At 40.6% G+C, this 21,576-nt stretch overlaps 1 protein-coding gene across 19 annotated transcripts in view; it reads left to right on the top strand.

Annotated features, from left to right (window-relative positions):
* The window catches only part of NEDD4L (NEDD4 like E3 ubiquitin protein ligase), a 369,323-nt gene that overhangs the window by 317,087 nt on the left and 30,660 nt on the right, over positions 1 to 21,576 (top strand). For 13 of the 19 annotated variants that reach the window (XM_050768035.1, XM_050768045.1, XM_050768046.1 and 10 more), the window contains 6 exons: positions 4,601 to 4,678; positions 6,050 to 6,104; positions 6,206 to 6,259; positions 12,237 to 12,295; positions 19,271 to 19,336; positions 20,989 to 21,218. In XM_050768035.1, coding sequence (XP_050623992.1) covers positions 4,601 to 4,678; positions 6,050 to 6,104; positions 6,206 to 6,259; positions 12,237 to 12,295; positions 19,271 to 19,336; positions 20,989 to 21,218 — 542 coding nt within the window. The remainder of the gene's footprint in view (positions 1 to 4,600; positions 4,679 to 6,049; positions 6,105 to 6,205; positions 6,260 to 12,236; positions 12,296 to 19,270; positions 19,337 to 20,988; positions 21,219 to 21,576) is intronic. The other 6 variants (XM_050768042.1, XM_050768039.1, XM_050768038.1 and 3 more) reach the window with 1 other exon arrangement.

Genomic DNA, 21,576 nt, shown 5'->3' with positions numbered 1-21,576 from the left:
TTTTAAATGAAACAGCACTCGCTTTATTTATTGCTTGCAACGTTGCTGAATGAAACCCATTTTTAATTTCCAGTTGTCCCTTTTTACCCAGACACTTGTTATTGACTAATTTACTGATTTAAAATTATAATCTGTTAGAACAACATTTTGTTACTGCTGCTAGTGTGGAAAATCCTCAAGGTAACAACTGGAAATTCCACAAGTTACTCCCCTTCTTAAGCAAATTCAGATGTGCTGACACAGCTGCTTTACTGCTTCTAAACAAAGGCCTAGGCAGCATTCTCCCTGCGGGAGACACACTCTAAATTGCCTGTTCATTTTGACCAAAGATGAAGAGCCAGAGAGACGCATAAAGATAATTTGCAGCTTAAAAATCTGTCTTGAGTTGGTTTTGGGGTTTGCTTTGATTTTTATTTTTAATTTATTTATTTTTCCATAGAGGTCGTACTAACTTTTATTTTCACCAACAGTGTATAAGCATTCTCATTTTGAAAGAGGAAGAGAACAAATGAGAGAACAGCATAGCTATCCTTAGACTTGAGCATTAGAATAGAAAAAGGAAAAAAACTGGTAGTACAGGTTGAAAATGATGAAAATAACACTGCTTCCCCCATCAGCCTGGGCACTATTGATTCTTACACCAACCAGAAGCGTGAAAAGTATCAGGACATTTCCCCTCTATACATTGAGAAATTTAAAAAATTTATTGAAATATGTCATAAAACATGACCTTTTACAGACAGACACACAGATAAAGGCAGTATGCCATCAGTGTTTGGATAAAGTTTGGCCTTATTCTTTTTTTTTTTTTTTTTTTTTTTTTGAGACAGAGTCTCACTCTCACCCAAGTTGGAGTGCAATAGTGCAATCTCAGCTCGCTGCAACCTCTGTCTCCCGGGTTCAAGCAATTCTCTTGCCTCACCCTCCTGAGTAGCTGGGATTACAGGCCCATGCCACCACACCAGCTAATTTTTGTTTTGTTTTGTTTTGTTTTGGTACAGACGGGTTTCACTGTATTGGCCAGGCTGGTCTCGAACTCCTGACCTCAAGTGATCCTACCGCCTCGGCCTCCCAAAGTGCTGGGATTATGGGCATGAGACACCCTGCCGGGCCAAGTTTAGCCTCATTCAAACAAACAAACAATGATTGGCTTTGTTCCCCGCCTGGGTCAGGCCTTTCAGGGAATGCATGCAGGAGACTAGGGGCTTGGGAGGGATGTGCCGAGGATCCTCAGCAGCTCAGAGCACGTGTATACAGGTTGAGTATCCCTAGTTTAAAGATTCAAAATCCAACTTATCCAAAGTCTGAAACTTTGTGAGCACTGACATGACACTCAGGCAATAAATGCTTGTTGGAGCATTTCAGATTCTCAGATGAGGGATGCTGAACTGGTAAGTATAACTGCAAATATTTTGAAATTCAAAGCCCCTCTGGTCCCAAGCATTATGGGTGAGGGATCCTAAACCCGTGTTAGTGTATATATGCCTTTCACAGGATCAAGCATGGGCTTATTTTTGTAGCAAGAAAGATTACACCCTAGTTAAGTTGCAGATTTGTTTTCCATCCAAGTTCAAAGTAATGAAACTCATTACCCTAGGCATGGTTGCTGGTCTCTTCCAGGATGGAAAAGATAAAGAAAAGAGGCACATTTTTTTAAATCCCTGTGTTTTATATATTTTGAATTAGGAAAGCCCTTTTTAAAAAGATACTGCTCTTTGCATCCTGTTTAAAAACACTTTGAACTTGATGGAGGGAAGCAATTTTATATTACACATGAAAGAGTTCCCGTATGACACTGAAGAAAGGAAGAAACAACCAAGCATGCTTTATGCATTGGATCATTTATTTTCATGGCATCTGAGACCTCGTTAGTATCCTACCTTCTCATCAGCCTGAAGTTGTCCATAGCTAATAGAGAGCCTTGACCACCACTTCACGTGCCCTGTCAACTAAAGAGAGATGCCTGCCTCCTTGAGTGGCTCGGTGGGAGTGGGGGTTCGGGGGTGACCACTAGCCTTAGCCCTCAGAGCTGATTCATGGCAGCTGCTGCCATTATTTTTATTATTGTTGATATAATGAAATAATATTATAAGCCTCAAGGCCTCTGGCCCTCACAGTCTGTGAAGTCTGGGTTTCCACGCAAGGCCACTTTAGCAGACCTTTGAAATTCAGCTGACTTTATACTTCATGCTCTGCCCCTCACTGCCCCCCTGACACTTTTCTCTAATTTCAGCTTCTTTTTGCTCCCCTCCACCTTTAAATCACCAGGCTTTTACCAATAGGGTTGATTGTCTTTCACGGCAGCGTACGTGCGATTCCAAGGCCAGACTGGCCTTGTGTGTGGCATTCAGAAACCCTGCCCTCTTTCATGCAATAGCCGTCCTTAGCTTTCTGTAAACCTGGTGTGGTCATTGGCTAGGTGGAAACCCAAGGATCCCCCGCTGGTTGTGGCGTTACCTGGTCCAGATCAGAGTTAGCATTGAGTGGGTAGCTTTTGAGAAATTCAGTGCTTTCAGTTTTTCCTCTGTTTGTAGTTAACCAGTCACAAATGTTTACCAGATTATCAGCTTCTTGGACCTTCTCAATCCTAAATCTGCTTAGCGTATTTCTTTATGTTCTGTGTATGTCAGTGTACTGCAGAATACTGAATTATTTTGTGCCTCTGCTTAGCCTTTTAGAAAAATATATTGGGTTCAGGGTCAGTATGTATCACAAACTGCTAACATGATTTCTTTCTTCATTTAAAAGTTCACCTAACTAGCAAGAAGCAAAGGTTGATTTTTGTTATTTATGGTCTTTTTTGATTCTTGCCAGTTCCCAAGATCTATGATTATGATTCAGTGATACTATGACTTACATGGTTGACTTAGGAAGCAGAAAAATCTAGTAATTTGGCAGCAGCAAAGGCCCTATTACAAAATTAAATGAAGCTGATATCAAATGTCTTAACAGTTTACTTTTTTTAACCTTAAGCTTATTTGGTTGACAGTGTGTTTTTTTTTTTTTTTAATGTAAAGATATGGATTCTCCTTTTTATTTTTTTTTTTGGAGGCGAGACTCTCTGCGTCACCCAGACTGGAGTACAGTGGCACGGTCACAGTTTACGGCTCGCTGCAGCCTTGACCTCCTAGGCTCAGGTGATCCTCCCACCTCAGCCTTTCAGGTAGCTAAGGTAGGCATGCACCACCACACTCAGCTCATTGTTTGTGTTTTTTGCAGAGATAGGGTTTTGCTTTGTTGCCCAGAATGGTCTCGAACTCCTGGGCTCAAGTAGTCTTCCTGCCTTGGCCTCCCAAAGTGCTGAGATTACGAGTGTGAGCCACCACATCTGGCCTTAACAGCGCATTTCTTTTTCTTTTTCTTTTTCTTTTTTTTTTTTTTTTTTTTTTTTTTGAGATGGAGTCTTACTCTGCTGCCCAGCCTGGAGTTCAGTGGCACAATCTTGGCTCACTGCAACCACTACCTTCCAGGTTCAAGCAGTTCTCCTACCTCAACCTCCCGAGTAGCTGGGACTACAGGTGCACGCCACCACACCCGGTTAATTTTTGTATTTTTAGTAGGAATGGAGTTTCACCATGTTGGCCAGGCTGGTCTCAAACTCCTGACCTCAAATGATGTGCCCACCTGAGCCTCCCGAAGTGCTGGGATTGCAGGCGTGAACCACTGCAACCAGCCTACACTGCATTTTAACGGGGTCTCCATAAGTAAGAGTCAGCTCCTGGACTCTGGGTCATAACCTTTGGGCAACTTCTTGTTCTCTCTGAAACTCCATTTCCTCATCTAAAGAAACAGAACATATGCCCAACCTCCTAACAAGGGTCTGTTGCAATATCATACATCTGACCATGCCTTGTAAATCATGCAGCCTGACCCAAGATGTCAGAGTACATGTTTCTCTTTTGTTGATTCTCTGTGGTATCTTATGAAGCCTATGCTTTAAGAAAAATGTTTTGTAAACTTTTAAATATTAAGGCATAAATGAGAACTTAATCTGCAGAACTTGGTCAAGAATCTCAGTAAAGTCGTATCATAACTTTGTGACTTTGCCTGAGGAAGGCGGCCCTCCCTGGAGTAGCCACGTGACTTCACGGACCAGATTCACATTCTCTGCTGAGTTCAGGAAGGAATGGAGGGGAACACAAGTGCTGAAGCGGGGTGTGGCAGAGGGGCCTATTCCCTAACGTGTTAGGCTGGCTCCCCTCGCCGGGGGCGCAGGACCCATGGAGAGATTTCGAAACCATTGTCCCCACTCCCTTTTTGTGCCACATTCACTGGCACCCTCCATTCTGGTTTCCCTAGTAACATCACTGCTGGGGCTCTCTTCCCTTTCCCCTTCTCAAGGTCTTGGGGGAAATGATTAACCTTTCATGTAAATATTCTGACTCTCCTCCTTCCACCAAGTACAAGAAGGAAGAGTACAGCCTGTCTCAAGAGACGGTCAGCCAGGCTTCCTGTACAAAGCAGAGATGGGACCTATCTCACGCTCCAGGCGTGGACAGTCTGGTTGCCTTGAAACAAACAGCTCAAGAAGAAGAGCACCCAGTAACTGCACACAGATACTTCCACTTAGCGTCTACTGTCTTTTACATTTTTCTTGCAGGAAGATCCACGTTTGAAATTTCCGGTGCATATGCGGTCAAAGACATCTTTAAACCCCAATGACCTTGGTCCCCTTCCTGTGAGTACACTGGAGACACATGGAATGGTCTGAAAGTGTTTGTTCCTTTATCCGCTCTATGTTGATGGAGAGGCCCTGTGGACCTTCTCTATCTCCAGGCTTCGTGGATCTCATTGGTTTGTGTTTCTTAATAGAATTTAAGTGTTTAGCTGAACTGTAATCGTACATTATAGTTCATGTGATATCCAGTACTTATGAAAGAGGTTTCTGAATTGTTAACTTCTAGTGGAAGATAGAACTTGTCCACAGGATGCTCAAGAGACATTCTCTGCAGGTGACAATTTAAGTGGCACTCACTTATTTTGTAACTTAGCAACCACTGAGTTCCAGCCATATTGCTGATTAAATCATCAGAACCAAAGTAATGAAAATAGTATGGCAGAAGAAGGTCTAATTAGTCATAGAAAGTTTCTATAAGTCATTTAACCTGCAGATTTTTTAAGTTTTTTTCTCCCTTGTTGGTGACGGCTCAGTAGGAGTTGAGCTATATACTTAAAATTGGATTTTGAATGAAACCTTCACATACATCCTCCTCAACAACTCACTCTCAATTTGAAAAAGCCGTAGGGGGTGACAGGGCAGTGGATGGACTCCAAGGCTGTTTTTAAATGGGAATTTTTGTGGTTGTTTTCCAAGTGTAAGAACCTTTTTGTTGCCTGGTATATTAGGGCAACATTTGAGGCTGCGAAGGTTAAGGTTCAATCAGTATTCATTAGGTTTTACAGGTATCCCACACCAAATCTGTTTGGTTCCTGGGTTCAAATAGAAAGAACCAGAGCGTGAGTTTAGAAAACAAAAGAAAGCATTTTTTCTGAATCTGTTGGATTCCTGAGGTTCAGATAGCAAATACGGATAGTTTAGATAATGAGGGCATACCAGCTTTATCTTGAAAAAATTCTCCAAATCCGTTTAGTTCCTGAGCTTGACTAGTAAAAGTTCCTGGTAGATAATACCAATATTAGATCATCAACTGCCTGGACAATATAAATACAGTAACCGTGTCTAACATTTTTATATTAACCCCCTCTTCCCTTCCTTTAATAATATTTATTTAATTAAATGGTACTCAACTTCAAACTCCCCTGTTCCATGGAATGCTACAGTTTCCCTTTGAAGCTTTTGAGCTGGCAGCCCATTTCCTGTTCTTCATACAGTCAGCACATCTGAGACCTGAGCACGTGATAAAGGGTGTTGCTAGACATTGTCAGGAGTTAACTTGAAGTGTTCATATTTAGTTCATGCTCAATGCATAAATGTACCCTAGCAGAAAAGAGAACAAAGGTGTCCTGTGGTTTTTAAATGTTGCCTTTGATTTTGGAACTCCTAGCTAATGTTTGTATTTTCTGTCTCCCTTCCTTCCCCGGATACTAGCCTGGCTGGGAAGAAAGAATTCACCTGGATGGCCGAACGTTTTATATTGATCATAGTAAGTAGGCGCTGTTATGGACACACAGGTGTTGCGGGTTAGAGGGAAGGGAGTAATTCAGACATCATAGTGAAAGCTTTGTCATTTTACTCTTTATCTAGGTAGCCAGGTGTTATGTGGAGAAAATGATACCAGAGAATCAGTGCCTTCATACGGTACTGTGCATTCACCCCAAGTTTGCTTAAAGTAGCCCATCAAGCTTTCACCCAATCTGATCTTGTGACCTATTAACATGGTTTTTTTTTAATTTGTAAACCACATTTTGATTGTTGATCCCTTGACTTTTGCACATTTAATAAATACACTCTGGTAATAGAAAATAAGATTAGAAATGATGATTTAGTCAAAAATCTGTGAACAGTGCTTGAAGCAGCATGTAAGTTTTTTAAGACACTGCCTTCAAGGGTCCTATGGCAGGATGCCCTCTCTGACCTTATTTTCTATTCACAGCATGTTTCCTTGCACCCACAACACTAATATATATGTATTTTCTAGAAATTGTAGTATATTTGCTATAGATATTTGCTCCAGCACCTATGAATAAATGTGTGGTTTCTCATTCCAACTAAAAGTTCAACTAATATAAGTTTGCTTTTTAGCCAGTGGGATTTTTTTTTCTCATTCTTTTTGGAGGTGCCATGTTCTTCATGGAATCATATTTCTATGTCCCTTAAAATTTCTGAAAAAGTATATTAAAAAGAAGCCTTCAAATAGATGTCAGGTTTCAACCGTGTGTGCCATTTGGTAGTATCTTGGTCTTTGCTTTCATTTGGTTCATGAACAGAAAGTCCCACCAGGTTTCCCGGGCTTCACACTTTCATAACTAAACGAAAGCACATTGATGAGCCACCTCCTGAGAAGTCTGGCCGCAAGTAATCCTCGCACATGTAGGACTGGTCACTATCTCACAGGCACAGTACGTTTTTCAGATGTTACTAGGAGGCAGAGTACATTGTGAACAGAATTTCACCTTCAGGCACTGGGGGTACAGGGCTTATTATAAATGGAATTAAGCAAGAGTACCAGCAGTTTACAATTCAACTAAAAGTAGAAGTCGTAGGTGTATTTAGAAGGGTGGGCTACCCTTTGTTTAAACCAGGTATTTCAAGGTGCAGAGACTTAGTTTTTGTCTTTTATCAAAAAAAAAGGCAGATTTACCAACTTTCCAGAATTTCATAGTAAACATAAAGTATTTTTCCGGCTTTCATGTATGTGTATACCCTACTTTTTTCCTTAAAATGCTATTTATTATTTTATTCTCAAGAGAATTTACTAAAATGAGAGACAGGCCACACCTCTTTTTCCCACGAAAAACAAAATAATAGCTTTCGGCTTGGTACAGTAGCTTATGCCTGTAATCCCAGCACTTCGGGAGGCTGAGGTGGGAGGATCATTTGAGGTCAGGAGTTCGAGGTTAGCCTGGCCAACGTGCTGAAACCCCGTCTCTACTAAAAACACAAGTAAAAACTAGCTGGGTGTGGTGGTGTGCACCTGCAATCCCAGCTACTCAGATGGCTGAGGCAGGAGAATCGCTTGAACCTGGGAGGTGGAGATTGCGGTGAGACAAGATCATACCACTGCACTCCAGCCTGGGCGACAGAGGAGACTGTCTCAAAAAAAAAAAAAGAAAGTTTCCTTTGTAGTATTTTTTATACATCACAATTCCAGTTTTCAGACAGGTGTGAATAATACTGATCATTTTACTAAAACAGGTCTTCACTGGTAACACATCTTGGTCTGTGTGACACATGGAGAGCATTGCACACAATATTGTGATGGTTTTCCGGCTGGAGATCTGGCTTAGGTCAACCTAAAAAGAATGTTGTGAATGTGTTTAGTATACTGCAAGGAGCCAAAAACAGAAAAACACGATTGCAAAGGGCTATCCTAGCGCGCATTAAAATAGTAAAAATCACCGACTGTTTCACTATTGATGTCATAGACCTAGTATAATCTATAGGAGATGCTTGATACATGGTGACTTGAAATCAGGTTCGTGGAGGGTCAGTGGTGAAACTCTTAGGAAGTTGCTGTGCTTGATCAGAAAGTGAAGTGAACTCACCTGAGGAGCGGTAGGTGCCCCCCCCCCAACCCCCCACCCCCACCGGCCTGAGACCGGCCCAACTCTGGCTTACTGGAAGGTAGAAGAAGGTAGCTACCTGCTAGATGCCTGGGCTTTTGCTTACTTCTGATCAGTTCTGCAGTTACTCCAGCGCTCTGCCCAAACATTTCCTCATTTCTCTTGACTAGAACAGCATCCCCGAGGCTCCGTGTATACTCTGTACAGAGCCTGATGCAACTAAGCTGTGCCAATATGATACTTGTGGCCATTGACTTAGAGATTAAAATTTATTTTGCCTTTGCATAACCGTATTGAAAGATTCTGTTAAAGAGATATAGCATAAATTAAGTGACCAAAAACCATTTAAGAAAAGGATTTATGAGTGCTGCCTCCTTAGCTGTTCATGCTACATTTCTACCATAATTCATCAAGATTTACTCAATGGAAAGCTGTAGCACAGTACACATCAATGAAACAGTTCAAGTCATTGGCCTTTCCACAAAATTCAGTGTGTGAAAACTGCAGAATACCTGTCTTTTGAAGAGGCTTTATCAGGCTGACACATACATTCCAAATGGGTTGAATTACCTGGAAGATAACATTTAGAAATGTCCTTTCCATCAGAATAAAGCCTCTTTTTCTAAACAATCTTCTAGCAAAACTCAGCATCTGATTCTGCTGTCATAATGCCTACAGGACAGGAACCAGGTTATGCCTGCGTATGCCACAATGCTGTGAACGCCGTTAACTTGTAAATTGCTTAGAGTCCTCCTGTCTTCCAGCATACCTGGCACGTGGGTCCACATGGAATTACAGATGAGATGACGAGACGCACTTGTCTTTTCAATAATTGATTATTTCTGCTTTGTAAGTTTTTCCTGAGGAGTTAGACATTTTCAAGAATAACAATACTCAGCCCTCTTAAAGATTTAATTTCAAAAGCAACGAATGATCGAGACTAACCTCTTTGGACTCCTTGATTCCTTTGGTTACTGTCTATGGAATGGCTCCTGGCTCTCAGGCCTAGGGTGGGAGGTTAAGGAAAAGTCTTGAACTGAATCTCTATATCTTGTAGGAATGATGTCATTCTTCTTAAAGACCAGACAGGCCCAGCAGCTGAGTAATTGGTCACAGGTATCCTGTCTACAACATTAGGAGAGAAAATTGAATTCCAGTGACTTTGTAAAGTCCTATTTTAGTCTTTCCTATCAACAGTCTTACTGGACCTGTTCATCGTGACTAAACTGAGTTTCTCGTCATCCTTCCACTTCCTTCTTGTCCTTTTATTTGAAATATAATATCTCAAAGAGGAAAAGCAAGTTTAAACTCCAAAGTTCTTAAAAAAAAAAAAAAAGAATAACTGGCTACCCCATACTTTCATACACTGACCATACTTCACTGCAGAATTCTCCATCATAACCATGTAAAAACTTGTGTTGTTCCAAAAGCTTAGGCTGTTTTTAAAGGGACTTTGTTTTCACCATCAGCTTCATTCAGTCATTAAAAAAAATAATGCACTAAGTTCCTGTTACCTGCTGGGACTGGTCTTAAGTGGTAGAGAGGGGGTTGCAAAGATGAATAACACACAGTCCCTGTCCTCGAGGAGCTTAAGTCCAGTGGGAAGTAGCGGGAGATATTTCAAGTATCAGAGGAGTGGATCAGTTGTTACACAGAAACAGAAGAGGCAAGGACTGCATCTGCTTGGGAGGTGGTTGGGCACAGGGATGGGCCCTGAGGGAATGGGTCACTTTTTAGATGGTTGACAAACACTGAGTAGGATTGAGGCAGGCAAAGCCCTGGGAAGAGTGATCCTAGGATGTGTGGAGGTGTGTGAATATGTGCAGATGCTGCCACGTTCTGAGAAACGCAGCATTGCTCCAAACAGCTAGTGTGCCGCAGGGGCCAGCGTGGCACGCAGGCCAAGCCAAAGGGTGTCTGCCAGGTGTGGGGACTCAGGCTCAAGCCACAGGCGGTGGGGAGCTCCCAGGGGATTTCCCAGAGGGGAGGGATGGGATCGAAATCGTTCTTTAGAGAGATCCTTTTGGCAGAGCTGTAGAGGATGTCTTGAACCAGGGGGTTTGAGACAATTCCCAGTGATGCCCAGAGAACAGTTCAGAAAAAAAATGAGCTCTCTAGCAAGAAGCTTATCAGGGAGAGAGAGGATTGGTCCAGGGCCACCAGAGTGAATGACACGGCCAGGTTCCTGATTGGGACAGTGAGTGGATTGTGATACTGCACGTTGGAATGAAGGTAACGTTACCAATTTTGGTGTTGGGTGATGAGAGGTTTGGTTTTGGTAGAGTTGAGCTGAAGTGCTTATGGGAAACCCAGGTGCAGATGTCCAGGATGGAGCATGAAGTTCGGGTCTGGTCTGAGGACTTGCGAATCCCCATGAGTCAGGAGTTGTTAATTTATTTTTTGCTTTGATGACAATATCCATTGATACGGTTATAATCCAAGTTGGTGTTTTAAGGCAGTTTTTACTCAGCTGTATTCCGTTTCCTTTATTTGGTTTTCTTTTCTCTTGTTTTCCATCACAATAGCAGCTTTTACTTTCCAAAGTCTTCCATGAAAGGTAAGGGACCCAAAAATGCCTTTTGCTTCCATCGAGATTCTCTCAAACAGTTGAGATTTTTCATGTAAATTTTCTGACAGCATGAAAACAAAAGATTCTGGAATCATCACTTGCTTTGGTAGCTTTTTTTTTTTTTTCCCTTAGCTTTTCGTCTGCTTTTATTAAAATAATGATAAGGCTTTTTAAAATTCCTGATGTGGTCGTTAAAACAGAATTCACTAATTATTCTTATCAGCCCACTTACAGTGTATCCAGAAAATAAACAGAACCAATATTCTTCCCCCGCACCCGCCCCACCAAGCCCCCGAGACAGGGTCTTGCTCTGTAGATCAGGCTGGAGCATAGTGGCACAATCATAGCTCACTGCAGCCTCCCCCTGGGCTCAAGCGATCCTCCCACCTCAGCCTCCCAAGTAGCTAGGACTACAGGTGTACACCACCACACCTGGCTAATTTCTTTTTTTAACCTTTTGTAGAGATGGGTCCTCACTATGTTTCCCAGGTTGGGCCTGAACTCCTGGCTTCAAGTGATCCTCCTGCCTCAGCCCCCCAAAGTATTGGGATTACAGGCATGAGCCACTGCTCCTGGCCACCCTTTACTTTTTGAATACTTTTGTTCTTCTTTTTTTTTTTTTTTTTTTTTTACTAACCTAGAGATCCAAAAACTCCAGAGAACCTACTCTCCCCAGTCTGCCCCTCCGTACTTTTCATGTGAGTCCACCGCATTCTCCCTCCCTCCACTCCACCCCAGTATACACACAGGAATCCATAAGGTCTTTTTAATTATGCACGGTTACAAACCCTGAGTGATATCACCTACACAAGTAATGGTATAGATAGCATTGAACAATCTTGTTCACATTAACTCACTTGGAAGAAAGCAAACCACCTTTTGCCAACATGACCAAACAGAAACCATGCTGCGTAATCTTCCTCTGCTGCATCTAATTCTCTTTTTTGGACTGCCTCAGCTGCTTTGATTTTTGTGTGCATATGAGTGACGCATGTAATAGATTATTCATTTGTTCGATGCAGGATTCTTAATTGAAAGCAGTTTTTCAACACCATAAGTAAAGAGAAAAGTATTTGAAATGAGAAGAAAATCCTGTGTTTGTTAGCCTTTTGGGAAGCTAAGACTTCTTAAATGCCTTTTTTCAATTAAGTGAAAATCAAGATCAAGTTATAAATCCTTGAAAGAACAGGGGTTTATAATTCCCATTTTAGCAAGTTGTTTGCCCAAAACAGTATGAATAGCTGGTTTCTCTTTAGTTGTGCATTTTTGATTGAGTGGTTTTAACTAAACAGTATGTGAGAGGGGTTGCCGTATAGAGTATAGTTACCTGCTAACTCTGAAATACTAATTTGTCTTTAGAATACAGGGTGGGGGACTGGACAGCTTTTGAAGAATCCAGAAATACTTCTTTCTAAAGCTTTCTTTACATAGAATAGATATGAACTAATGTTCTGATTTTTTTTTTTTTTTTAAACATTTTCAGATAGCAAAATTACTCAGTGGGAAGACCCGAGACTGCAGAACCCAGCTATTACTGGTCCGGTCAGTATTTTCAAATTCTGCCTCTTCAGTATAAGACTTTGGTTACATGTTTACATGTTTTTTGTGTATTACTGATAACAATGGTGTCAAGGGACTGGTGTGATTGAGTAGTTGACTAGAAATGGAGTACTTTGCTGCCATCTCCTTCTTACTGAAGTTTCCAGGTGAGGTACAGCTGCGTGTGCCTTTTCAGACGGATTTCATTATAAAGGAAAAGAAAATAGCTTGATAATGACAGCAGAATTAAACATTTTTTCTTCTCCTTTATAAAAGTGTGGATCATAAGTATAATAAAAATTTCCTCCCTTCCTTTTTATATGAAACAAAACCAAGCCCTATCTTCATAGAGTGTTATCATTTCTTTAGGCCAGGAGTAATAAATGCATGCCAATAAGTTTAAATCTTTTACAACTTTCAAAAATCTGTAGAAGTTTTGGTGAGATTGTAGCTAAGTTCAGGAGCTGTTTTGAACTCTGCTGACCCACAATGTTCTCATGGTCCCCTCATACATGCCGGGTAGAAAAAGAATCAATTCTGATGCAGGCGTGATGACCTCTGACAACACCGCAGCACTCTGTGTTCATAAGGCGATGTGAGAACCCCACTCCCCGGGGCATCAGGAGACACTTGGTATCTCACACTTGTTGACAAGTCTGTAGAATGGGACCACACTCATCAGCAGAGAGCACACCACCAGCTTTTGTCAGTGGCTGTATGAGTGCAGGGAGGTAATTTGGAATTATAGGAGATGTACTGCGATCAGCAGAAGATTGCAAATTTGGGATTCTTAGACTAGAGGAGCAGAAGTAACTGAAGTTTGTTATATCACATGCTGGGCTAAGAGGCCAGTTGGTAGATTTAAAATTCCAATTTCATTGCTTTAATCTGATTCCATTCAAATTATGTTTTGAATTAGTAAGATACGTCCATTTGAAAACTTAAAAGATGTTACATTGCAAATGTGCCCTGGTAACTGACTCCCATTAGTTATTTGTTGGATTTGTTCAGTCACTTGGGTACTATTTCCTAGGCAAAGTGCCCAGTAATACCTGGGTAAAAACAGTCAACTTTTTTCTCTATGTGCCTTAAACACTGCCTTACTCTGATGATTCCTTTTGATATATATATTCACAGTCACAGTTGTTTGTTAGAATATTATATTCTCTTCTACATCATTAGAACAAGGTAAATTCAAGAAACTATTCTTTTTAAGTGGCAGAAGACTTTTGACATAACTTTGAAGCCTTTTCAAATATTTTTATCACTTATCAGTTACCGACCGTCACTCAAACACTGCTAGTCCTTATTAAATCTTACTGAAAATTGCTTAGCATCATAAAGCCAAGTAGATTTGCCCCCAAGAAAGAGCTCTCTGTTTTCTATTAATAGAAGAGCCTTGTTTACTCCTTCGTTTATGTTATTATTATTCATTATATTGCTTTCAATAGGAGAATGTGTATTTAAGTAATTATCAACTTAGTGTAGACATTTGGACTTTGCTGTCATTCAGTTCTAAATATTTGGCAGTTTTCATTTGATTTTTCTTCTTGACTTATAAATTATTTAAAATATGCTTTTTAGTTTCTAAGAGTATGGGAGGATTGTGCCTATTCTTTTTTTAATTGAGTTTTAATTTTATCGCATTATGGTCAGAGAATATTGTCTATAGAATGTTTATTATTGGAAGTTGAAGCTTGATCATTTTTTGTAAATGTTCTTTTTCTGTTTAAAAAGAACGTGTATTGTGTCTCTGGTTGAATATAGAGTTCTTTATGTGTCCGTTAGGTGAAGCCTGTGGTGTTCAAATTATCTACATTCTCTTTGCTGTTTTGCTGTTGGATCTAATCAGGATAGTTGTGTGGGTCTCCGTGGTGATTGTTGCTCTGTCGATGTTGTCTGAGATGTATGTAACTACATTCTCTTTCTCTCTTTGTTCGTATTTGCTTAGCATCTCTTTTCTCTCGCGTGATATTTTATCTTCTTTCTTGCCTTTTATTCAATTGATAGAGTACTCTCTCTTTTATTTTCTCTATGTGCTTGCAGGCTGTACTTTCTATTTCTATTCTTTTAGCTCTCACATTAAACTTTGTAACCAACATACTTGACTTAGGGTTAAAATGAATCACTGTCTACTCTCCTTGCCATCAGGACCTCAGGGAACTTGAATGGCATTCTTCCCACTCCCATTTGCCCCGTCATTGTTGGGTGGAATATTAAAACTACCTTGTCTTTAAACTTTCCTAATAGGCACATAGTCATTCATATATTTTATTTTTTTTCTCCCTACTGTCCATACTGATTTAATTTTACCAAATGTAAACAAATTTCTTTGCCCACCATTGGTTCTCCCACCATGGTTCTTCCATCCATTTTTTTTCTGGGGTGAGTTTTGATCTTAGTGAAGTCTAGTACAGTTTATAGTTCTTAGTGTGTGGTCTGCGGACCAGAGTATCAGTATTGCCTGAGAGCTTGTTAGAAATGCAGGTTTTCAGTTCCTACCCCAGACCTACTGAATCAGCACCTCTGGGGGTGGGACAGCAGTCTTTGTTTTAACAGCTCTCCCAGGATTCCGGTGCCCCCTCAGGTTTGAGCACTTCTGCCCAGCAGCACTGCCAGTGACAGTCCTGAGAGTGGTAATGTCTCTTAGTCTTTGACTCAGAAGGTCTCATTTGACCTCTCTATTGAAAGTTCAGCTGATGATAGAAATCTTGGTTAAATTATTTTCCTTCAGTGCTTTGGAGATTCTCCTGCATGTCTTCTGGCCTCCATAAGTGATGATAACAGGTTTGCTGTCAATCTCATTGTCATTTCTGTGTAGGTAAATGGCTCTGTTCTCTGGTGATTTTGAATTTTTATTTGTGTCTTAGATGTTTTACAATTTCACTATCATCATGTACCTATGTGTGGAGTCCTCTTAATTTATCTTGCTTTGGACTCAGGCTTCTTCAATATGGGGATTGTGTCTTTCCTCTGTTCTGGAAAATTCTCACCTATTATTTCTTCACATATTGCATTTTTCCAATTCTCTGTCAGTATCTGTTTCTGTAACTCCTGTTGGACATTTACTTCTCTTTCACATTGTCTGTTTTATCTCTTTTGTGTTTTCTGTCTCTCTCTCTCACTGCTGTATTGTGAGTTATTACTTAGCTCTTCCAGTTAATTCTTTAAGCTTTTTCGTAATCTGTTTATCAGTTCATTGTGTTTATTATTTCAGTGACTAAATGTAATCGCTCAAAGTTTTATTTGGTCGTTTAAAATTTGCTTTTGTCTTCATAGTTATTCTGTCCTGTTCTCTTTATCTCTTTATTTATTTTTTGATGCTTTCATCTCTTTGTTATTTTTAAGATATTTATTTCTTAGCCTCTTTCAGATTATTCTATTATCTCTGATCCTAGGAGCATTAAATCTCCCACTACGTCTATAGACTCTCCTTAAGAGTGTAGATTATTGCCTAGTTCAGTTTATAATTTGTGTGTGTGTGTGTGTGTGTGTATACATGCATGCAAGAGGGAGAGAGAGAGTGTGAGCAAGCTCATTTTTTTTTCCTATGAGGCTTTTGTAAGTCCTGACCTGTATTTACTGTTAACTTCTTAGCTTGGGTTCATGCACCCCCAGTCAGTATAACTGTGGACCTCATACCCACTTTGGCACAGGCTTGGAGTATGGATTTATTACAGGTCTGTTTCTTTTTGTTTTTCTCCCATTTATGGTCCTGGACAGAAGGTAAGCTTCCTTGCAACTTCCCTGGTCCGGTGGGTAGAGTTTTATTGTCCCCTTTCCAGATGTTAGGTTTTAAACAATGACTGTTCTTTTCTCCGTCATGTAGACCAAAGGCCAAGTTCTGTGTCCCCACGGGAGATTAAAACCAAAGTTTAAAATCAGTGCCCACTGATTTCTCTAATTGTGAATCTTTCTGGTTACCTAGTACCTAGAGTTTCTCTTCCCACGTTTTAAAAATATCAGTGCTAAGTAGGCCTAGCATTTCTACATGTTTTTAGGGAAAGGGGACCCTCTCTGTGGCAGCTCAGTGTTCAGCATTCCTGTAAGTTAGCATGCTCTGTGTATAACAAGTATCACTAGTAATAGCATTTAGTAAGTGCTGTTGGCGCATGTTGCTGTCATGAACACTATCTCATGTTGTGTAACACCTTCATTTTTCCAGTAACTTTATAATCAGCTGATTTGAAACTCGCAGCCATCCCCTCAGGTAGGCAGGGCAAATGTTGTTATTTCCAATTTGTCAGAAGCTCGGAAAGCTGATTCTGTTGCTGACAGTCCTTGCAAGGGTCGGAATCAGGACCAGAGCCCCAGATGCACTGGTGTCACTGATGTCCCCACACCGGGCACGAGCCCTTCTGTGCAAGGAGCTCCAGTGTCACCTGGACAGTGATGATGTGAAAACATTTAGAACCGACTTACACAATAAGGCAGATTTTCATTCTGTACCCAAAACATGAACACAGATTTAATGCAGAGCAAAAGGGCTTTAATCAACAGACATGTTCATTTTTCACATAGACCTATTTTACAAGCTAAATTGTAAGCCAGAAAATGACATTCCAGATTTTCAAGTGAGAACAAATGATTTGGTCTACTTAAAAAAAAAAAAAAAAAGGTACATGTAATCTCTTCAGAAGCTGCGCTGGGAGGATGTTTGTCCTGGTACATTTTTAGAAACTTTTCAGGAAGAGAATGTAAAAACTTACTCTTCTTCTTCTATCATGAGAACTACCTCTGGAGAGGAAAGATAATGAGTACAGGAGGAAGACAGTGATTTTTCAGCTTTCACACATCATTCCCCAGAAGGAGAAAGGCCTGAAATATCTCGACATTTCCACCCACACCTCCTCAGCCCCTGCCAGGAGACAGAGTAGGTGAGGGAATGGGCATCACAGGCCGAGGGCCACATGTTGAAATCTGCTCCTTGGGGAAGCTGTCATTTAAGACAGTCGAACTTGCATACATAGTGATGACTGTTTAAGCTTTTTTTCCAGCATTTTCAGGAGTAGGGGGAACTGTGATGTAACCATGATGTTTGGAGAACCCTCATGAAAACAGGAACAAACAAAAAATAATTGCTGGGAATCACAGACTTTCAGAAATAGAAGAGCCGAGTCACGTCTGTTCATCCAGTCAAATCCTTCCACTTAACAGTGAAGAAACTGCTTAGTAGAGAGAGTGTGTTGCAGAGCCAGCTGATGAGATCTACCCGAGAGTTCAGGCGTTCTAACGCTGGCAGGGGCAATGGAAGGAAGTCACTTTTTTAGTTCCTATGGGGTCTTTTTTTTTTCCTCATGGCACTACCACGGTTTATTCATTGATTTCCAATTACCTGTTGCTCTCAGCGGCTTGTGAGCTCCAGGAGGGAACTGGGAAAGCTACCTTTGCTTTATGTACTGTTATGTTTCTGGCACCTAAAATGCCTTGCACAGAGTAGGTGCTCAAGAAGTATCGGTTGAATGGATCAGAATGAACACCAGAAAGTGGGAAATAAACTAGAGAGGAAGTCTTAGTTTGTGACGCGATGTACTGTTGGTAGAGCAGAAAACATGATCTCTTTATTGGCTTATGTTGGAACCTTGTATTCTTTTTCTTATTTCGGTGGTTGTCCAGTTATTAACAAATTTATACCTTGCCTAGACTCAGAATTGCTATGTGATTTCATCAGACTAAACACTGCCTAAAATAAATAGCATGTGAGGTCAAATCTGTTGTTCAGTGGAAAATCAAAGAAGACTGACTTAAAAACTAAGAAAAGACCATAGGCAGTATAAATTGTCTATGGATTGCTCCTAAGCTATATAAAGGTGGTGTATTTATTGCTCTTGAATTACAGAGCGAAACACTGACATGTTCATTTTCTGGAAGAGTGGTGGTTTGTGGTGTTTCGGGTTAGTTTTTTATATAAACATGTCTTAAAACTATAAAGAAGGGAAGTTCGTGTTCTTCATTTCTTCTCTTTCTGGTCAAGATAAGTATGGTAAAAGTGTAAGGTTTGGAGTCTGGAGATATCAGACTAAGCATCAGTATATTTTGTTAACTTAGGCCAAAATGATAACAGCAGAAGTATTCTCTGCTGAAATTCATACTAGAGTCTAAAAAGCAATGAGTTGTTTTCGAGGCTGTCATAGTTAATATCTCTGTATATACAAAAACCAGTCCTTTCAGCTTCATAAAAATATCGTTAGGCTTTTTCAGTAGCCAAAAGTCAGGGCTCTGACTCTTAAGATACTATAAGCCACTTTACAACATAGGAAATAAAGATTATTTAAATGACTACATTAAGATGTTACTCCTTTGCCTGAAGAGAAATCACAACTTTTGAATGAGCATAGTTAATTCCTGAGCCCTCAACTGTGGTACCATCACTGTTTCATAGATAAAGCATTTGAGATTTCAGAAATCCTTGCCCAAGACCACTAAATATTAAGGGACAAACCTTCTGACTCCTAAATTGAGGATTTTTTGAGAATGCCATCTGCCTGATTTTATACTCCTTGATAGGAGTGTCAGTTCACTTCCCTCATTGTACTTCCCCACAAAAATTTGTTAAATCATAATTAGACTTTTCCAAATGCCAACATAGGTCGTTCTGGGGTTGTATGTTAAAAGTATCTAGCCAATAACTGTCACCTAAACCACAGCAAAAAAGAAAAACAGAAGCACTCTGACTCACATTCTGACAAAAGTCACTTGGAAACCATGTTTAGTTTGTGCAGCATATCCCTAAATGGTTTCCCAAATGCAGTATAGCTGTTTTCAGGGGTGAAAGCCACACTCAAAGCTGATTAGTCCTCATCAGTTCTAGGACTTTCCCCTGTGCTGTGTAGACATGATCTGATTTTTCCATGGATAATCTGAGAAGTGAGAATTTACGGTTTATGATTCATGAAATTCTCTTGAATGTTGCCTAAGTATACATAGAATTTCAAGTGTATTGTTTGCATTATCTATATTCATAAATTTATCTTCCAGGCTGTTCCTTACTCCAGAGAGTTTAAGCAGAAATATGACTACTTCAGGAAGAAATTAAAGAAACCTGTGAGTAATCATGCCTTCCAAAAATGCTTTGTGTTAGTCATTTGTAAGTTACCACAGTTACTTCAGTGAGAACAACTTGGTTGTTACTTTTAGATGAATGCTAAAAATATTACCTTCCTTTTCTCACTGCACTTTGATCCTCCTGGTTCTGAAATCTGAATTTTCTTTTTAACAGAAATGGTAAGTGAAGATTAACTCAGTATTACGTATCAAATCACCTGAAGGGTAATTTCGTATGTAATACATAAAAAGACAGGAACGATTTTTATGGGATATGAAATAATTCAGAACCCTAGTCGCAAAATCTGGGGAAACCCATTCAGTTATGCACAGTTATCATATTTAATAAACCTGGATCCCAGTTAGAAAAATGTTCAGGTCCTTCCTTGCAAATGCAAAAGCTTAGTTTCAGCTACAATATTTATAATATAAAGTTATATTTAATTACAGTAATTGGCAGTACTAGGTGCAAATGTAATTTTCTGCTTATAATTATCCCTGGCAGTTTCAAACCTAGAAACTCTAAAAATTTTTATGGGCAGTGTTTTAAATTATAACATTAGATTTTCTAATGACGCACCACCCCCAAATTGTTCAACATTGCATCTTCTGTTTTACTTTCCAATTCCTCCTTAGCAGTTTTCTCTTTGGTTTTCTCCATCACTATGGTTACACCTCTAGGGAGGGGAGAGAATCAGCTGCAGCTCAGACCCCCTCCGGTGGCCTGGGCTCTGTTGCCATTTCTCCCTGCCTCCTCCCCTCAGCCGGTTCCTCCTGCCCAGGACGTCTCTGGATGGGGCACAATCTCTGATCTCATTTAGGAGTTTTGGTCTCTGTTCCAAAGTCCTGATTCAAGAGCTCATGGATAACTACTATTGAAATGATTATTTGCCTTCAAAACTCAGATGAATACTAAAAATTCCACAATTTTCTTTGTGAGTCACGTCCCCTGGTAATGATAATGACTTTGTGGTCATCACCCAGGCTCTCTGACTCTCACATAGCAGTGTCTGCTACCCGGAAACCATCTCTGCAGTTTCATTCTTACAGCCAGACCAAGCCTGGATTGCCTCTTTGCAGGAGGCAGCTGCCGCAGCGTTGGTCAAGTGTTTTGTTGTTTTCACGTCAGCGAACCATGCTTTGGGCTGCTTTCCCCACACTTGGCATAATCAGGGTCCCGCTCCCCATGGCTGCAAAATGGACTTGAGGCACCGTGGATTATATCTACCACCTCGCGGCCCTGCCAGAGTTGAGCATGGCCCCAGCCTGGCCAGGTGGGGATTATTACAGGTTTTGATTACCTGGGCTAAAGTCTCTTGAGAGAAGCAACAGGTACAGTTGACTGCCTTTCAGTTGCCATATGCTGGAGGAGTGCCCACAGTTGTTTATTAAAGGGGGTGAGGAGGCTGTTCTCCTTCGCAGCAGAGTTTCTGACTTTCCTGAGCATCGCTAGCGGATGCCGTGTGTCCATCGTGACACAGCGAGGCTTTCTGTCTGCAAGGGAAAACCCCTGAAGGAGAGACTCTCAATTGGAACCATTTGTCACTGCCCGTTTCTTTGAGGACTGCCAACTTTCCTACCCTTGGTTGTTGTTTTTATTAGAAAACAAAACGTGTATTTACTGTGTGTGTTTTCTTTTGTCTTTTGTGTAGGCTGATATCCCCAATAGGTTTGAAATGAAACTTCACAGAAATAACATATTTGAAGAGTCATATCGGAGAATTATGTCCGTGAAAAGACCAGATGTCCTAAAAGCTAGACTGTGGATTGAGTTTGAATCAGAGAAAGGTCTTGACTACGGGGGTGTGGCCAGAGAATGGTTCTTCTTACTGTCCAAAGAGATGTTCAACCCCTACTACGGCCTCTTTGAGTACTCTGCCACGTAAGTATATGGCCACACCCAGAGTGTGTCCCCCACTGAGACAGTTGTATGAATTTAAACAGAATGAAAGAATAAGCAGCTCACCAGTTCAAGATGCAGTAAGTCTGTTGAGTTTATTCTCTCCTCACCCCACAGCCCCTTGCAAGTCTAGAACAGGTTCTGACTCTACCTGGTGAAATAGTGTACTCTGTGAACATCTAACATTGATTTTTTTTTTCTTATCTAATGGGTTCATGGAGTTGAAATTGAAAACGTGGATAATTGTGGTAAGGAATAGGAGGCGATTTTCATTTGCAGTGTTCAAAAGGAGGACTTGTCAGTGTTAGAATTCAAAAACAAAAAGGTGTTTTTTGAACAA

The sequence above is a fragment of the Macaca thibetana genome, chromosome 18 (genome assembly GCF_024542745.1).
Source record: "Macaca thibetana thibetana isolate TM-01 chromosome 18, ASM2454274v1, whole genome shotgun sequence".
Classification (NCBI taxonomy): Eukaryota; Metazoa; Chordata; class Mammalia; order Primates; family Cercopithecidae; genus Macaca; species Macaca thibetana.
The sequence above is the reverse complement of the archived record's forward strand: the minus strand, read 5'-3'. Positions and strand labels throughout refer to the sequence as shown.